Genomic DNA, 19,060 nt, shown 5'->3' with positions numbered 1-19,060 from the left:
CATTTGTGTGGTCAGTTTTTGGGCTGTTAGACTTAGAACAGGGCATGGAGCAGGCTCCTGGGGAATGGAAGAGCATGGGGAAGGGGGGAGCATGGTGGAGAGGATGAAGAAGGAGGGGGGAGCAGGGCATAGGGAGAGGTAGGTGAGGGATGGGTTTTAGTTGGTCTTGGATGTTGACTGAAAGAAAGATTTGCTTCCTTTAATATATATCCAGACTGAGGAATAGATTGTTCAAAATGACTGTAGTTTTTTCATCTCAAATATCTGCTCAGCATTTTAAAAAGAAACTCACATTGATATAGCACCCTTCACATCCTCAGTGGTTTACAGCTGTTTTTTTTCACTGTTGCCATGCAGGAAGTGGCTGCATGTCCAAGGGCAGTGGGTGCATGGCAACCCCACCAGCTCAGAGTCCTGTCTGAAACAGACAGAATCCCTTCGTCCTGGTGCTACCCACCCTCGCAGATTGTCCCTGACGGACCTGCAGACAGCCGAGAGCAGCCCAGGCGTTAAAGCTCTGTGTTGGTGTCTGCGAGGCCACAGGCACCCGCGCTGCAGCTTCCAGCAGCCTGGAGGAAGCTGCACTGGACTGCAGCGGGTTCGAGGGGGTTGGACTGTCCTGTCCGATGTGAGTGCAGGTGCAGCAGTACCATTGCACCAGAGTGGAGGTGATCCTCCCCTTCTAACACTGGGGCACGAGGTGTGGGTGGGACAGATGCTCCATTGGAAGCTCACAGGAGAGCAGGCAGTGTGAACATGGGGGAGAGATGGCCCCTTCCCCCAAGGGAGACCTAAAATTGTGGCATCAAGCCAGTGCCTAATTCTCACTGGCTGGGGGCTCGGCTCAGCCTGGGTGTTGGTTACAAGTGGATCGTTAATGCGATGCACTGCAGATCTGACAGCCGTACTCTTCCATCATCACTGGGTTTGACTCCCTACCCAACCCTGCTGTGGGCAATCTAATGCACTAAAGATTAAGAAGAAGCCTGCCACCACAGTGGTGCAGCAAGTAGAGCCACTGCCTCACACCTCCAGCGACCTGGGTTCGATCCTGACCTCTGCTGCAGTTTGATGTTCTCCCTGTGACTGCATGGGTTTCCCCCCGGGGGCTCCAGTTTGCTCCCAAATCCCAAAGACGTGCGGGGTTGGTAGGTCAGTTGGCTGCTGTAAGTTGCCTCTAAGTGTGCAGGTAAGTGGTAGAATCTGGGGGGAATTGAGGGGAGTGTGGGGTGAGACTACTATGAATGGATGCTTGACTGTTAGTCAAAGTCGAGTTTATTGTCACGTGCACAAGTACATGTGTGCACAGGTGCAATGAAAAACTTACTTGCAGCAGCATCACAGGCACATAGCTTCAGATACAACATTCACAAGAAAAACATAAATTATACAATAAAGAACAAAAAAAAGTCCGTTGTAATACAAAGTGATCAAAGATGGTTAGCATATGAAGGACCTGTTTCTGTGCTGTGTGATTCTAAACTCTATGAACTTTCTCAAAATGTCATCCCACCAACACCTGTATCCCCAGAACTGATGGTGTTAAAGGTGGAAGCTGTGGTCCTCTTCTCCTCGACCTTGCCCTACACAGAGCATATCTCTGCAGGGTTTGGTGTTGGTGGACAGGCACGGTAAGCGTAGCGGTTAGTATAACTATTTACAGCACCAGCGACCTGGGTTCGATTCCGGCAGCTGTCTGTAAGGAGTTTGTACGTTCTCCCCATGTCTGTGTGGGTTTCCTCCAGGTGCTTCGGTTTCCTCCCACATTCCAAAGACATACGGCTTATGCTATGTTGGCACCAGAAGTGTGGCGACACTTACACTTGCCCAGAACACTGTATGCAAAAGATGCATTTCACTGTGTGTTTTGATGTATATGTGACTAATAAAGATATATCATCTGACCTGATGATCCGTGGCCAGTATTCATTGTTTGCCACTTTGTTCCTCACTCGTTTCAATCTCTCCTTCCACCCCCCACCACCACCCCCCCCCCCCCCACTTCCTTCTGCAGGTGGCCCTGGGAGCGGAAAGGGCACGCAGAGTGCCAAGATGGCCCAGCGTTATGGATTTGAGTCTGTTTCGGTGGGAGAGATCTTGCGTCGACAGATGCTGCACCGCGCCACCAGCGATTGCAAGTGGGAGCTCATCGCGCAGATCATCGCCAATGGGGAGCTGGCACCTCCGGTAAGGAGCCCGTTAGGCAGCCATGTACATACAGGGCTGTGATACTTCATGGCCATCCAAACAGGCCAGGGGGGGGACCTCTTGGTTAGGGTCTCTGCGCAGAAGCAGTGGACAGTAGAACACTCCCTCAGAGCTGCACTTGAGTGTGAGGCTTGCCCCAAGGGATGAGGATCTGCTCGTTGATTCACTGCCCCTGCCCCGGAGGGTGAAGGTCAAGCCCACTGTCACTGCTTCTGTGCCTGGCTGTGGATCTGTTTGCTGTCACTGCCCCTGTCCTAGATGGTGAAGATGATGCATACTGTCACTGTCTCCGGATGAGGGTCTGCCCACTCCCAGAAGAGGGTTTTCCCCACAGAATTATTGGCCCCCCCCCCCCCCCCAATGTGAGGGTACTGCCCACAGAATCACTGCCCCGTCACAGATGGTGTAGATCATGTCCACGGTCACTGCCCCTGGGTGAGAGTTTGCCCACTGACCTCTTCCAGGGTGAGGGTACTGCCACTGCCCTTGGGTGTGAGGGTACCACCCTCAGAGTTATTGCCAACATCATGACCTTAGCCAAGTCGAATTTGTTCCCCATCTGCGTGATATTTTCACTTTGTCTACCAGCACTGAACTTCCTCTATAACTGCAACACTACATTCTGCATTTTATTTTCTTTTTACTACTTCACTGTAATTGTGTATGACGTGATCTGTCTGTCTGGCACGCAAAACAAAAGATCTTCACTAGCAGCAAACAATCTGTTGGAAGGACTCGGCGGGTCGAACAGCAACTGTGGAAGGAAAGGAATCATCGACGTCTTGGGTTGAAACCCTGCATCAGGATTTGCAGTTCCCTTTCCCCCCAACCTTCCCACCCCCACAGATGCTGCTCGACCTGCTGAGTTCCTCCAGCAGATTTATTTATTGCTCCAGATTCCAGCATCTACAGTCTCTTGTGTCTCCAAAAGCTTTTCACTGTATCTCAGTGCGTGTGACAATAATGTCACGATACCGGTATTTCACCCCTCCTTCCCACGCAACACACTGTTCTGAGCTTGACCTATGAACCTGATGGGTCAGTTCTGCTTATAACCTTGCTGCTTATAATCTTAAGAAATGTATCAAGCTCTCTAAAATGTGCCCCTTTGGGTCTCTCAGGAAACGGCTATTGAGGAGCTGAAGCACCAGTTCATGAAGCACCCGGATGCAAAAGGTTTTATCGTGGATGGTTTTCCCAAGGAGATCAGCCAGGCCTTCACATTTGAAGAACAGGTGGGGCTCTCAGTGCATTTCTCTGCCGCTTCCCTCGCACCCAATCCCCATTGCAGGGAGATGTACCACCAGGGAGCTCGGGATGAGATGTCACTCTGCTCAACCTGGCCTGAGCAGTGCTGCTGGAGCATCTCCCTGATGACCTGTACTGAACCAATGTCACACAGGCCATGGTGACGTTATCAAAAGGAGGGAGACAGTGATAATTGAGGTCCTTGTTCCCAGAGGTTCAGGATTCAGGAGGCCAGAATAGATGTGATATGTGTTTAAAACAAAACTTCAGCTCAGTACAGCACAGGAACAGCCCTTCGGCCCACAATGTTTTGCTAAATCGACGGACAAAGTAGGAACGGATAATGGAGCAATAACAGTTCTGTGTGGGAGTGAAGGCCCCTGGGAACCTTAGCTCCATATTTGATAAAGGGGCAGCAGAAAACTGGGAGGAATGGGCACATGTATCTTGGGGGAGCGGTGAGGGGGTGTTCTGTGGGGCCTTCTGATGATGTGGTAGGAACATGGGAGAGCCACTCGCCCATTGCTGCCCGTTGAGCTCCAGTGCTCAGTGAGCAGAGGCAGGTATTTGGGATGATGAACTGATTTGATGGAGTAAAGGGAGGGAAAATCTGTTACCTGTGGTTGGAGCAAAGGGTTGCAGTTTAAAACGAGAGGAAAGCTCTTCAGGAAACAATTCTTCAAGCTGCTGAAATCTGGAACACCCACTGCTGATGCTGGGTTTTCATCAAAAATCTCAGGACAGACATTGAGAGACATGAGGTGGACTTAATATACAGATCAGCCAGCAATTTATTTTAAATTTATAACTTTCTATGACTTTATCAAACCGATAGCTGTGGTGAAACTAAACAAGAGAAACATTGCCCCCTGATTCTCCCACTTGGTTTGGACCTTGATCTCGGGTAGACCACTGCAAATTTCCTCTTGAGTGAAACGCTTCCCCATCAGGGCTGGGAAAAGTTGTCTCATCCTGTTGTTGTGTATCCCTGAGGTCTGTCACTCTATCAGTGGCTTCCCGAGTTCTGGAATTCTCTCCCTACATTCTTCCCTCCTTTTAAGAAGCTCCTTAAAAACTTCTTCCTCTTTGAACAAGTCTTTGGTCATCTGCCCTAAAACTTTCTGATGTGGCTCCATGTCAAGTTTGGTGTGATGATCATTCCTATGGGTGCCTTGGGATTTTTTTTATTGCATTATACAAAGTGTTGCTATAGATTTTCTATCCTTGAATGGATTGGGAGGAAACCCCCAAGTAATGATTTTCCAGATATCACCCCCAGTGACCACGGCACACTCTCCCCTGATCCATTCTTTGCCTTTCGTGTTCATCAGACTGAGGGTGTCAGTGCTGGAGAACAGAATCTGTTCTTGCCTTTGGTACTTGGTACCTGCACTGAGCTCCTCTCCTTCCTCACGTGTAGAGCAGGCAACACAATGCAGCACTCTGCTCCAAACTGAACTTTGCCAGGAATGCCGCTGCTCCCAAAACTCAGCTGTGCCGAGTCCTGTTCCTCTCTCTCCTGTCCCAGCTGACACTGGTTATCACTTTAAAATTTAAAATAACCATCCTTGTCCTCCAACCCCTTGGCCCACCCTGCTTCACAGCCTCCTCCAACCTTGCAGTCTACCTCTGGTTGTCTGTCTCCTGTACCTGGTGCTGATGATGGCTATAGAGGCACCTTGAAGCCTTTTGCTGAGCCTTTCCCTTTCCCCACTGTAGTAACCTTTTCTTCCCTTCTTCCCTGCTCTCCATCACAGGAAATTCGATGGCACTCGCTATGTTTAAGTACCTGAGGGATGGCTGGGCCCAGTTTGGGGAAGTGCTGTTGCTTTGGCCAATTATTACCCACTCAGCTGACGGTCAGTGCAGTTGTACTATGTGGAATATCAGGCAGAGGTTTGTGGGACAATGATGTGATTTCTGCTGTTTAACATTCCTACCCATCGATTTCATACCCGAGTTACTTCTCCCAGTCTGCTTTAAATGGAGCATGAGAAGAGCACCCTCCTCCCCACCCCGCACCTCCATCCCTCCTCCCCACAACACTGCACTGGGGGGCGGTGGGGGGGGGATCCTCCCCTATTTCCCGTCAGTAATCCAGAGGCCCCTCACCATCAAAGCTGAGTTTGTTGTCATACGCACAAGTATCTGTGCGCACAGATGCAATGGAAAAACTCACTTGCAGCAGCATCACAAGCACATAGCATCAGATAAGCAGCATTCACAAGAAAAACATAAATTATGCACAATTTTTACAAGAAAGAACCCAGTTAGAACACAAAAATACCAAGTCCATTTTAGTGCAAAGTGATCCAAGTCGTCGTCATGTTGCTAGACTGTAGTGATTGGGGTTGTGCCGGCTGGTCCAAGAACCGAAGGTGATGCGTGTTGTGGATTCGAGCTCGTACAAATCCATTGGGTTACAGTGAGATGTTCAGCCTGTCAGTGGGGGCTGGATTTGAAGCTAGCAGGGTTGGTCCCATTCATCTGCTGACATCAATACATGGGAACCGAAGAACAAGCTTGGTCTTGTATGCCATTAAGTGTGAAAACTAACTCTCTTTCCTTATACACGTCTTAACTCTTGCTGCCTTGTGATTATTTCTACGACCTTGCTGTTCTTCCTCAAGAACATCAAGGTCGTAGAAATAATCACAAGGCAGCAAGAGTTAAGACGGGCATAAGGAACGAGAGTTAGTGCGATGAAAAACTTGCTTGCAGCAGTATCACAGGCATAGAGCATCATATAAGCAGCATTCACAAGAAAAACATAAATTATGCACAATTTTTACAAGAAAACACAAGAAGTCGAAAGTTGTTCCCTTTCTGTTCACGGCTTGATTACAGATTGGCTCTCCGGACTTGGTGCTTCTCCTGGCTGCTCCAATCACCCGGTTGCGGCAGCGGCTGGAGAGACGAGCTGTGCAGCAAGGTCGGCTAGACGACAACAATCATGCCATCGGCGCCAGGGTCGAGACCTTCAAACAGAACATCAACCTGATTGTGAAGTACTACCAGGAAAAGGAGCTCATTGTTCGGGTAAGGTCGCCATGGGTAACTGCACACAACGTGTTGAGGTCTTTGCATTTCTTTATTGAGTGTTTGCCTGTTGTTTTTCCATTCCATGTTAAATATTTATTCATAACCAGCACTCCCTATAAGGATCAACTCATTTAAGGTCAGTAACTGTTGGGAAATATTTCTGTGTTTTGACATTTTAGTGATACTCTTGTTTCTGAGGGTGTTTAAAATCTCACTCCAGGGTGTTGGGTATAGAGTCAAAACTAACACTTGGATGCATTGCCGAGGGAGCTGTCATCTTTCATTGAATCGGGGCCGAATTTGGCTTAAACAAAAGCGCAAAATGCTGGAGCAAAAACTGGTGATGCTGGAAATACTCAGCCGGTCAGGCAGCATCCATGGAGAGAGAAGCAGTGTGAAGGGTTCAGTTCTGATGCAGTGTCATTGACCTGAAATGTTAACTCTGCTTCTCTCTCTGCTGAGGCTGCCTGACCTGGGTATTCCCAGCATCGCCTGCCTTTGTTCCACCATCTGCAGTGTTTGCTTTCCCTCTGCCCTCTCGGTTGGATGGAAGTAATGCAGTGAAGGTCTGACGGGTCAGTCTTGGTGACCTGGCCAACTTTCACGCTTCAGCAAACAGATTATCTGGGTCATTATTACACTGCTCTCTGATCCTTAGGGAATGCAAATTGACTGTAAACTGGTGTCCTGCACATTACAAAGGTGACAAGATTTTATTGGTTGTAAAGATAAAGGAGTGCCCTTAATTCAAGAAAGAAACTGTAAGAGATTTGTAAGAAACTGTAAGAGATCTGCTGGAGATTCGCAGTGGGTCGAGCAGCACCTGTGGTAGGAAAGGAATTGTCAACATTTCCGGTTGAAAGCCCTGCATCAGGACCCGCTGTTATGGAGAATAAGTGGGGGTAGAATGGGACTGATTAGATTGCTCTGAAAGCTGGCATAGACTTGCCGTCTCAAATTGCCTCCTTCTATGTCATAAGGAAATATGGCTAAAATGAGGGTGTTCCTGGAACCTCCCTGTGTGTTTGCCCACAAACCCTGCCCTGAGATTGATGGCCTTGTAAGGGAGAGAGTTTGTTTATTAGGTATTTTGGAAGATTCCACAAAAGGCGTGGATCTCAACACCTGCTCTTTACAGGAGGTATGATAGACTCCAGCAGGACCCCTGTGCAAGTTTTGGGGGTATGCAGTTTAAGGTCAAGCGTAAGTCTACGTTGTGCCTTGAGGAGATGGTGCTTAAGTCGGCTTCTTAGCACAAAGCAGCAGTTCAGTGGTATTGTGCTCTCTGCAGAAAATGCCAGGCTCTTCAGCCTTTAATGGGCCACATCAAGTTGTGATGTAAAAATATCGTGAAACGGGACTTGTCATTTCTTCACACTGCAGGCGATGCATGGAAGTGTTCCCTTCAGCAGCAGCATCACAGTCACTGCTCTTTCTTCTGAAGTTCTTTCTAGTTGTCTAATCCCACTTTCCCTATAACTACCCTTCCTGTTTCTCCGTTCCTGATTCCTGATGGCTCTGTGCTTTTTGTATGAACTTCCCTCCCTTGTTCGGGCTGGGCTTCCTTCATGCTGTACACACTCCCTACATCCTTGCTCTGTTGGTGAAGGCCGGACTTTAAAGCACGGAGCTCCACCCTTGCACCGTCTTCCGTTGCCCCTACAATCTTCAGTCTTATAAGAAGAAGATCAGAAGATGCCAGAAGCAGCCCGTGGACAGGAAAGATAAACATATTAGATGTGGAGGCAAGATAAAAATCCAGGCACGAGGTTCCCCAACCGCAAGAAAGAACACAATTAGAACAAACAAAAACAAAGTCCATTGTAGTGCAAAGTGGCCATAGTGTTGCTATACTGGGGTAGTGATTAGGGTTGTGCAGGTTGGTTCAGGAACCGAATGGTTGAAGGGAAGTAGCTGTTCTTGAACCTGGTGGTGTGGGACTTCAGGCTTCTGTACCTCCTGCCCGATGGTAGTTGCGAGAAGATGGCATGGCCCAGATGGTGGGGATCTTTGACAGATGTTGCCTTCTTGAGGCAGCACCTGATATAGATACTACCGATGGTGAGGAGGGAGGTGCCCGTGATGTATTGGGCTGAATCCAATGGTCTTTGGAACTTCTTGCGTTCGTGCACATTCGAATTGCCGTACCAGACGATGGTGAAAGCAGTCAGGATGCTTTGAACAGCACATCTGCAGAAGCTCGTTGGAGTGTTCAGTGACATGCTGAAGCTCCTTAACTTTCTAAGAAAGTGCATTCCTTGTGATTTGCATTTATGTCCTGGGCCCGGGACAGATCATCTGATATGTTAACGTGCAGGAATTTAAAGCTGCTGACCCTCTCCACCGCCAACCCACCAATGTAGAATTTCAGCTGCACTGTTACTTGAATCCTATTTTTCGAAGTCATGCTACAACCATTGCAGACCTCTCTGCTAAGAAAAATGCTATCAGAAGGATTCATTACAAAGCAGCTAAATTTTCTGGATTAGTGTCCAGAAGGGGGATTTAAATTCCAGTAATGAAATAAAACAGGATATCTCAGTACGGTGACCCTGGTTATTATTAGTGAGCATAGCAGGAACAATTAGAAGTGGGCAATAAATTCTGTGCTGGCCAGGGATGCACACATCACGTGAAGAAATGAAAAGAGAATTCAGTTCCAAGCCAAGTCCACCCCACGGGCAGGCGGGGGGCCTACATTATTGCAGTTTGCAAGCTTAGCAAAATACCAGAAGCGGCTGTGATCTGTGTATTAAATCAACAGGGTGTGACACTGGATATGGGGAGGCATGGGGTGAACAATGGTTTTGATTCGCCCATCATAAAAACTTGAGGAGGATGTTTAGATCCATTGTGCTGATCCTAGCTCCCTCTGTACAGTTAAAACTTCAGGCTGATTATTATTCATCGGGTTTAGCACAAGGAAATTTCTAAAATCTCCAGTGCAGCTTTCTTCAAGGATTTTTCTTTGAACTTGCCTGTATCTTCTAAGCTTCAATTCTGCCTCTGCTCTCTCCATTCTCCCTCCTAGAAAATACCTCAAATGAAACGAGCAGTCCTCTTTTACCCATGGAATGAATGCATTCAAATACAGGAATCTGCATGATTCCGGGCTACGATTTCCAGGAGAAACCATGACATTTCTAAGAGAACACTGCTGATATCTGCCAGAGGCACAGATGTAGAATTTGTATACCAGGGACAACGGGGACTATGTTAACTCCTCTAGAACTACAGACCAGCAAGGCACAGCACCTTCAGAGAAAGGCAAGTATTAGCAAGAAATTGAAGGCTCAAAATTGACAAGAATTGGAACAACTGGAGAAATGGCTTCAGGCTTTTATTATCTGCAAAATGGTGGAGGTGAACAGATCGAACAAAGGCAAACTCTACAACACAAGCCCTCCTCTCATGGACATTTTATTTCCAATCTTCAGTCAGATGTCTAAATGAATCATCCAATTAACATATCATACAGCAACAGCCCAGCTAGAAACCTTTTTGTCTCACCTACTCTCCTTTAGCCTCGAGAGGAATCACTCACTCTTAATGATTGGACGTAGGTTGCCAGGGGAGAAGAGGTTTGGAGAATTTTTTTTTTCTTGCAAGCCAGGAATTAGTTAGCTGTTTTAACTGAGAAATTGGAATCAAATTGTAGTCACAGAAAAGCAAACAGGGTCTTATGGACTGTCTCCATGTGTGCTAGTTGACTGGCTCACCAGTCACATTCTGCAGAGGGACAGGTCTTTAGAAGGCTATGGAGCACTACTGTGAAGACTAAGACACTTAAATCCTCTTCAATGAGTAGTGCCATGGGATCTTTTTATTTATTCATTCACTGGATGTGGACTTCATTGGCATTGTCAACATTTATTGTCCATCCCTAATTGTTCTTAGACTGAGGAGATGGTTCAGAATCAACCACATTGGTTGGTCTGGGATCACATGTAGGCCAGAATGAGTAAGGACGACGTATCTCCTCCTCATAAGGAGAAACAGATGGGTTTTTACATGGTTTCTGTGACCAAGGCATGCTTCCCATTAAATTGCAGGTTTTTATGTTTATTTATTTTCTTGAATATAAATGTCCCAGTCACCATCGTTGGATCGACAGTCTGGACTTTTGGTTGTTGGTCTGGTACATTAATCACAACAGCACCGTACCCTGTTTACGCCCATCTGAGGGGGCTGATAAGGCTGGGGTTTGGTATCTCGTCCAACAAAACAGCATCTCTGATAGGGCAGCACTCACTGGAGCGGGACTTGAACCACCACCTGACCTGACCAGAGGCAAGGACATCATTCATTCAGGCAAGGTTGACTGCTGTGGAAGAGGACGAGTTCTGGTTCCACTTCTTCAGCCAGAGCCAGGTCATAACCTTGGCACCACTTACCGCAGTAACACCGGGGAAACTTGGCACAGGGTGTCCGGAGTGTGAGCAGCGTTTGGAACATGCATGTACATGGTGGAAATTCATCCCTCTACACGTGATGGGCAGCCCCTGGACTTTCAAGTAAATAATTCAGGCCTGAAATCCCTTAATGTTTCAGGCTTCTCTGGAGGAGGTGCAGTTGTCGACAGATTACTCCCAATTTGATCCCAATTTGATGTTATAAGACAGAAACAGATCCTGTATCCAGGAGTTGGAGTGGAATTTCACGGATTATTTTATCTCTCCGCGGAGTTGCTGATTACAACTGAAGTGTTCAAGTGCCCACTTTCACCATGTCGGTTGGGATAGGCTCAATGGCACTAGTTCTGTTAACCGTTTTAATTAGATATAATTAGACAATCTTCACAAGACACCTTCAGGATTGGTTGGCGTGAAGAAACAAAGTTTTGTATGTTAGAAATGAGTGTCCAATTCAGAAGAAATGTAATGTACTGGATGCATTAAGTTTCTTTCATAAATTCCCATCCTGAAGCCTCCTCTCTATACCCCCAGTTGTTGCAAACCATTCAAACTTTAATATCACCGTTTAAACAGTGAGTCACTCCATAAAATCCCTGCCCCGTGTAATTCTGTTTACATGGTTCCCCCATGCTGTTGACATTTGGTGACTGTCACACCAAACTATGCTGTAACAGCTGGTTTTATGATATCATTTGCAGTGGAGTTTTGAGAAATCTGATGTTGTTTGTGTATATGAGTCTCGGATTTCATTTGGTTTTACCAATAAAAGGATTAAGGAGATTTATCCATTTAAGAATAGCTCCTTTCATTTAAGCAGGTGGACCTGATGATACTGGGGACACTTGGATGGTGTGAGAGGGACTATCGGATCAGTAACCCATTTTACATCCTTCCTGATCATCAGTTTTAAAGTGTAAATTGGATTGATAGAGCCCCTTTTACACTATTAACCAAAGCTGAAATCACCCTGATTGTCATTAAAATAAAGGTTTCTGCTGTTAATCGTGCATTGGAGGGCTCTAGGTGTCTGAACAAAAGTCTCGAGTGTGTGGAATGTGCTGCTAGACCGATCACACCAGAAATAAAGTGAAGTCCAAGTGGTGAAACGAGGTCATGTTAACATCAGCAGTCTGTTGCTGCTCTGATGTGAATGATATGAAGGAGCATGGTGTAGATCAACACTCACTTGGCCACTATATGTCTTAGTCATTCAGTGTTGGGGGAATTGAGATTTCTCCAGGGCAGGTTTGCCATCCACCGGCATTCTTTCTCCCCGTCTCACCGCCCAGAGTTCATGGGGTCAGTCGGAGATCATCCAATTAAAATAATGTAATGAAGCAAGCTGAATGGACATTAAGTCTGCTACTTCAGGGGATTATCTGGCACCTGCTTCCCTCCAGTGTCCCCACCGTTGGGACCACTCCTCCACCTTGGCAGAAGTGGCGCCTGGTTCTGTTCTTCCAAAGGAAGAGCCTATACAACAGCAGAGATAACCGGATTTAACAGATTTTCCTTTAAGGGCTATTGAGTTCTCATTTAAATTTGTGCAGGGTTTGTTCCTCCCACTTAGTGTCACAGAGACGAGAATTGGACGAAGTGCCACAGTGCCAGTGGGAGAGACAAGAGTCTGCCTACTGAGTCCTCTTGCAAACAAAAGAGGGCTGATTGTAATGTGATTTTTGTCTGCGGTGGACAGATTGTTTTCTGCAGTGTGTAATCTAATGAGGCTGAATTCACACACGGCATGGAGCTCACACTGCTTCCTTCAGAAATGCACAAACCTTACACAGCAACCCCACTGGGGAGCGCGTGGCAACCCCACTGGGGGAGATTGGCAAAGTTCAAGCTTGGCATCAGTGGCCAGGCTACTGAAGTGTGCCAGTAACATCACTTTACTGTGGTTGAGAGAAGACGGTCAGGGCAATCGCTAGCTCAACTGGAGCGAAAAAACGAACTGCTGGAGGAACTCAGTGGGTCAAGCAGTATCTGTTGGGGGTAGGGTGGGAGTTGGGGGCGGGGGGGGGAGGAAGTGTCAACGTTTTCTGTGGAGACCCTGCATCAGATTGAGAATGAAAATGGAAGTATACAGGGGGAGGGGTGAGATTGGCCAGTAGGTGATAGGTAGACCGAGGAGGGGTGAAGGATGACAGGCAGATGCAGGAGAGGGGTGGAGTTAGGTAACAGAGGTAGGTGGGTAATGGGTGGAAGCAGACAAGGGGGAGAAAAGGGCCCCAGATTCCAGCATCTGTAGTCACTTGTGTCTCCAACTAGCTGGACTGTGTGATTTTTTTTGAAGGACATGAAATTCCAGGTCAATTTTCCCTACAAGTCCGTCGACCCTGTTTCTCTCCACAGACTCTGCCTCACCTGCTGTGCACTCTCTGCCTAGCTTGCTTTGTGCACCCGTTTGTTTGTTGGTTTCTCCTGCGGGCAGGTTGTTGTTGTCGTCTGCCTGCATTATCTGTGGAACGCATGGTCTCCACCTCCCTGCATGGAGCAGCACATTTGTGGTCAACTCTGCTTTGACACTTTACCATCTCCTCCAAGCAGCTGCAAACATGGGATGAAATCGTACAGTGGGGGAGAGGTGCAGATGCTGGGGCGGGGAGGTGCATGAGGAAGAGAGAGAGCCGAGATCACCTCTCATCACTTGTTGAGAAGTTCCGACAAAATTATTTTAAACTGGATGACTATTGCCTTGTGTGGAGCGATGAGGTGATGAGACCCAGGCATCCTGACTCTGCAACTGTCTCTCACTATCCCATCCATGCCCCACACACCACCTCCCAGGACTTGGCAAAGCTCAAGAGACAAGCCCTTCTGACGGGGCAGAGCCAGTTTCTTGCAATTAATGAGTCCTGAGGCCGATTCTCACACCTGCTGCCGGCTTCCAACTTCTCCCTTGAGCTCATTAACTGGGAATCAAAAATGTATGCCCTTGTTGTATTCTGGCCTGAGAGGGTTGGAAGGCCCTTCAAGTTGGCAGGCTTGTTTCAACCATCACTAAGACTTGCATATTTTCAAGTTTCCAGTAGAGGACAGTAGAGAGCAGTGGGAAGCACAAACCCCAGCTTGCTCTCATCCCCTGATCTGGCACTTGTTCTGCTCAAGTCAATCACTTGGCCAAGTGGCTGGATTCGGGGTTCAGGCCAGGAACGTTGGTTGATTTGATTTGGTACAGCACCATATCCAACTTTGCCTTCCTCCAAAGATTCGCAGGCTTTCCCATTGCATGTTCCCTCAGCCCAATCCTTTCCTCTGTTTAAGAAGCTGCTAAAATGCATGCATTAACTGTCTCAAACCTTTTGCCAATTGTCCTAATATCTTGTTGGATGTCAATTGTACATCTTATTGCACTCCTGTGAAAAGCGCTGTATGAATAGTAGTTATTATTTTGAGACACCCAGTTAGGGTGGGCAGTGACTTCGTGCAGTGTGGAAGATTTATTTTTCCTTTCTTATTTCCCATTGTATTCCAGTTGGATGCTGATCGTGAAGAGGATGAAATATTCAATGATATCAATGCTGTGGTTGTGGAGAGACTGTTCTCGACAGGAAGATACGGTAAGATGTGTTTTGGGAAAGTACTGTGACCTCCCTCTGATCTGCAACACAGGAAGTTCTAAGGATGTAACACACCAAACAGGAAGGGATTCTTGGAAGCAATTCCCTCATCAGCAGATACTCCTTTTACAAGGACGGATTGGTTGTTTTCCCTGAGACAACTTGTTGACTTTCTTACAATTGTTCTAGTTTCACTCCCTGATCCGTGATTAAAATTCAGCTAAGATGCACGGTCTTTTGGGATGAGAGGAGACTTATAAATACCAGCACAGGCTAGTCAGAGTAATGGCCTGGTTCCAACAGGCAATGCTGGAAACTCTCAGCAGGTCGGGCAGCATCTGTAGAGGGAGAAACAGACTTAGTGTATCGTACCAGACTCATTTTCTGTGTTTTCAGATTTCCAGCATCTGAATTTTTTGATTTTCTTGCCCTGTTTGATATGTTTAGGACAGAGAGCTAGGGAGGGTGCTAACCGAGGTTTATGAGGCTGGGATCTCACTGTAGCAGCAAGCATGTCACAGACCATGACCATCATTGTGAATAGGTTGGGTAAGAGGTGGGAGAAATGGAGGATGAAGATCAAGGGAACCTCAAGCCCTATGCAGGGAATTATTGCCGTCACCTACCGGTTGGGCCAAGTGACTTTTGCACATGTCACTACATAATTCTGCTTTCCTAACTCTTCCCCATGAGGAACGAGCTTCATAAAGTGGCAGTCTCAGAGCCCCACTTCACTGCTTATGCACTTCATTATATTTGCAATGATAAGATCATCAAGCTACAGAAATGGAAATTTAGACCAGCACTGGGATTTGTCATTTAAATATTCTGAAATGAGAGGACTATGCAAGGTAGCAGACAGTGTGAGGGGAATTATCCCAGTCCCCGTGCTGAATATATTATCATACAAGAGCCTGTTGAATAATACATTCATTTCACACGCTTATCTTCTATAAGTGGTACAAGATTTGAATACTGTTAGATCTGGTATGCTAGTAACTCCCATTTACTGTGACCCATCTGTGAGTGAGAGTGAGATGTATTTATATCAGATTTATGCTCCATTTTGTTCCTTAGTAATTGGATAATTGATAATGTTCCCTCAGCAGCGTTAGTTGACAGTGGATGCGTCTCCTGCAGGACTAAGCAGTCTGTCTCGCCCCTCTAAATGACCAGGCAGGTGTCCCGCCTGATGGAGTTTAACATGGAATCTACTGGAGAGTGAGATCCGTTGAATTGTTAAGCGAGCATTCTCTGTGAACCCATCAGCAGGGACTGTTTAAAGTGGAACCGGTTCCAGCTGTTTGTCAGACTGGGACTTCCACAGACAGGCGAACAGCTCTCCTGCCTCTACTCCGACTCTTACCTGAGGCCGAGCCTTCTACTGCCAGCTGATTGGCAAGACCCAGGCCAGTCCATTTCCAATGGTAACTGTAGGCCCCACCCCAGAATTTAAGGCCTGGCCCAGGCTGTCAAAGGGATTGAGTATTTGTAACTGTTGCTAACATCCCGAAGCGCTCAAAATCCATTAAAACTATTATTTTAGAAAAGAAATTAAGTAATGTATTACTAGAAAACATTTTTTTGAAAGTTAATGTATTGTAAATCAGCCTAATTATATCAAAGGGGGAAGGAAATTATCCTCACGTTGACCCATCTCTCTGCTGTGCTGCTTCCCACTGAAGTGAGCGGGTCTCCGGGTTAACCCAGCACGGGATCAGCAGCAGGTCTCTCGGCCAGTGTGCCAGGAAACCTACAGCGGTTTCTGCTGCCTTGCTGACTTGGAGAGCACGGGGCAGCTCACAGAGTCATACAGGCCCTTCAGCCTACTGAGTCCATGCAGGCCATTCACTGCCCATTTACATGGATCCCATTTAAAGAAAATATATAACACCCCCTCCCCCCACCCCCAACATTCCCCTTAACTCCACCCAGATTTATTGTGACCAATTAGCTGACCAACCTGTGTGTCTTTGGGATGTGGGAGGAAGTCGGAGCACCCGGGGAAATCTCACGTTATGCATCTCTGCACCATCAGCACTGGAGGTCAAGTCTGAACCCTGGGGACCTTGCTGGAGCTGTGAGGCAGCAGTTCGACTTACCGAGCCCGTGCCACTCCAGAGATGTTCCGAGGATTTTGATCAGCCAGGACCAGGATTTCAGGCAGGGAGAGTCCTGAATCCCTGCCCAGTTAAGTAGGGAAAAGCCAGCAATTCCAGGTGGTAGGTGGTTTTTCAGGCTAGAGATTTGATTTTAAAAGAAAAACCTCCATGAACATTCCTTAGCACCAGGCTGCAGGGTGGGGATACTCTGGTCAATAGCTCCCCAAAATGGGTGTGAGCATTAAGAGTCGAGCTTAACCCATCGATCGCACTGCTGACTTTGTGCTGCCTTCATCCTGACTGCTGTTGATTGGCTGAGTACATCCAGTGTCGCGAGGGACCACTGGTTAAATGGGATGGGGGCTGTGGCTGGAGCAGAGAGCAAATCTGACCTGGGCAATGGCAAAGAATGAGACAGGTTGGCAGAGAACAAGCTCCAAGGTTTTGGGACACTGTTCTGGAGGCTTTGAGTGGAGGTGGTAAAAAGGAAGAGTTGTTTTGTGTACACTAAGGCCCAGGAGGCCCTCTGAGCACCTGGTCAGCAGGCAGTGGGAGCAGACGGCCATGTACATCAATGCTGGGACAACCGGGTTATTGTGCAACAAGAAGCTCGATGACCTGACAAGTGTGGCCAAAGTCAGTGAAGGCAGAGATAGCCAGTTACATCTGGTCATCCATCTCGGGCACAGCTTATGTCCTCACCATCACTCACAAGTTGCACACAAAGCGCTGGAGGAACTCAGCGGGTCAGGCAGCATCCGAGGAGGGAAATGGACAGTCGACGTTCTGGATCTGGAAGAGACTCTACCCGAAACGTTGGCCGTCCTTTTCCTCCACAGATGCTGCCTGACCTGCTGCGTTGATCCAGATTCCAGCATTTGCAGTCTCTTGTGTCTCCAAAACAAGTTGTATCAGTCAAGACTCAGACCTAATGTAGACGTGCTTCAGCCTGCTCTCCCACATATGGCACTGCTTTTAACCTCCTCTCACTGCCTGCAGATGATGCCAGCAATTCAACCATGGCAGCATGTTAGTCCATCAGAGACACTAGAACGTTAGCATTGTTCACTCCTGTCGATATAGTACAATTTGTCACATGCAGTGATTATCCAATTACATATCTGCAAGGAGTGGTTCGAGCTTACTGGGGAATGCACAAATAGGCACATTTTATTCTTGGCAACCGCTCTTTGGAAAGACAAGCCCCAGGGATTTTGAAAGACGAGCTTTACTGAAAAGACTAAATATAAGAATATAAAGAATAATAAAATGACTAGTGCACTCTGGGACAAAAGCAAAATGCCGCACTTGCTGAAAATCTGAAATAAAAGGGGCTGGAAGTATTTGGAAGGTCAGGCAGCAACTGTGGAGAAAGAAATAGTTAATGTTTCAGGTTGACGACCTTTCATTGGCCTATAGGACTTTGAACTTTCATAAACAGTACAGGGGCCATGATGAATCTATTCAAATTGTTGCTATTGGAATACTTCGTCATTTTGGGACCCCCTTTTAAGTCAAAAACGTCCTTTAAGAGTACGTAGAGTCGGCTCACCAGGATTGGCGGCAAGCACTTGGTAATTGGATTCAGGTTGCCTAATTAGGAAATTCTGGGATCCCTGCTTCTGCTGGATATCCGGGGACTTTAGAGTGCCTGTATGTGTAGAGATCGAGTGGGGAACACGGGAGATTTGCGTTCACTAACCTGGCCTTTAGATTCACCTTGCCCACTTCCCGAATCTCTCTTCCCCCCCCCCCACCTTCCCGCCGCATTGTTGAATGCATGAAACAGACCATGGTCCAAAATCCCTTCCACTTTAAATGTTTTCTGGCCTTTTCTTTGACCACTCTCTCCATGGCCTTCGGTACTCCTGGCCCTGTGCTTCTCCTTCCTGTCACGACCTTCAGATGCTTCTCACCTGATCCCGGCTAGTCACGTCCCAAGGCTCCCTCCTTCACTCTGACCAGTTACACCTTTCCTAGCAACAGGAAGGTCAGGTCTGTGATTGGTTGGGTGGTATTGGACACACGTTGAACTGGGACGTAGGTCTGGTGAATCAAGTGATTGGTTGGGATGGGATGTTAGAGACTCTAACAATGGGAAAGTTGTGGGGGGCATGTGTGGAATGAATCTGGTCCTAATTTTAATATGTTCAAAAATATTTGAGACACTTTTTAAATTCCCACTTGCTCTAGATGATTGACAGGGAATCCTCATTGACTTTTCTGCCTTATGTCCTTCTTGAGGCCATTCCCAGCCTAGGAAAGGACACTGCTAAGAAAACTTTGAGGTTTTCTTCGTCAATCTCCCGTGAAAAGAAGGAAGGGATGTCACTGGTGTGCACAAGGGCTGGTCACGTGGTCTCCCTGCGAAATGGGGTTGGCCAGGAGCTCAGCAGGCCTGTCACTGGACAGCGAGCAGCGCACGTCATGGACACAAACTAGCGGGAACTCCTGGGCAGATGACCAGTTGGACATCCCAGCT

At 47.3% G+C, this 19,060-nt stretch overlaps 1 protein-coding gene across 1 annotated transcript in view; it reads left to right on the top strand.

Annotated features, from left to right (window-relative positions):
* Positions 1–19,060, top strand: part of LOC127582049 (adenylate kinase isoenzyme 1-like) — a 102,074-nt gene that overhangs the window by 25,350 nt on the left and 57,664 nt on the right. The window contains exons 4-7 of the mRNA XM_052037005.1: positions 2,015–2,187; positions 3,330–3,443; positions 6,304–6,495; positions 14,392–14,476. Of these exons, the coding sequence (XP_051892965.1) occupies positions 2,015–2,187; positions 3,330–3,443; positions 6,304–6,495; positions 14,392–14,476 (564 nt within the window). The remainder of the gene's footprint in view (positions 1–2,014; positions 2,188–3,329; positions 3,444–6,303; positions 6,496–14,391; positions 14,477–19,060) is intronic.

This window comes from Pristis pectinata, chromosome 23 (genome assembly GCF_009764475.1).
Source record: "Pristis pectinata isolate sPriPec2 chromosome 23, sPriPec2.1.pri, whole genome shotgun sequence".
Classification (NCBI taxonomy): domain Eukaryota; kingdom Metazoa; phylum Chordata; class Chondrichthyes; order Rhinopristiformes; family Pristidae; genus Pristis; species Pristis pectinata.
This window is presented reverse-complemented; position numbering and strand designations above follow the sequence as displayed.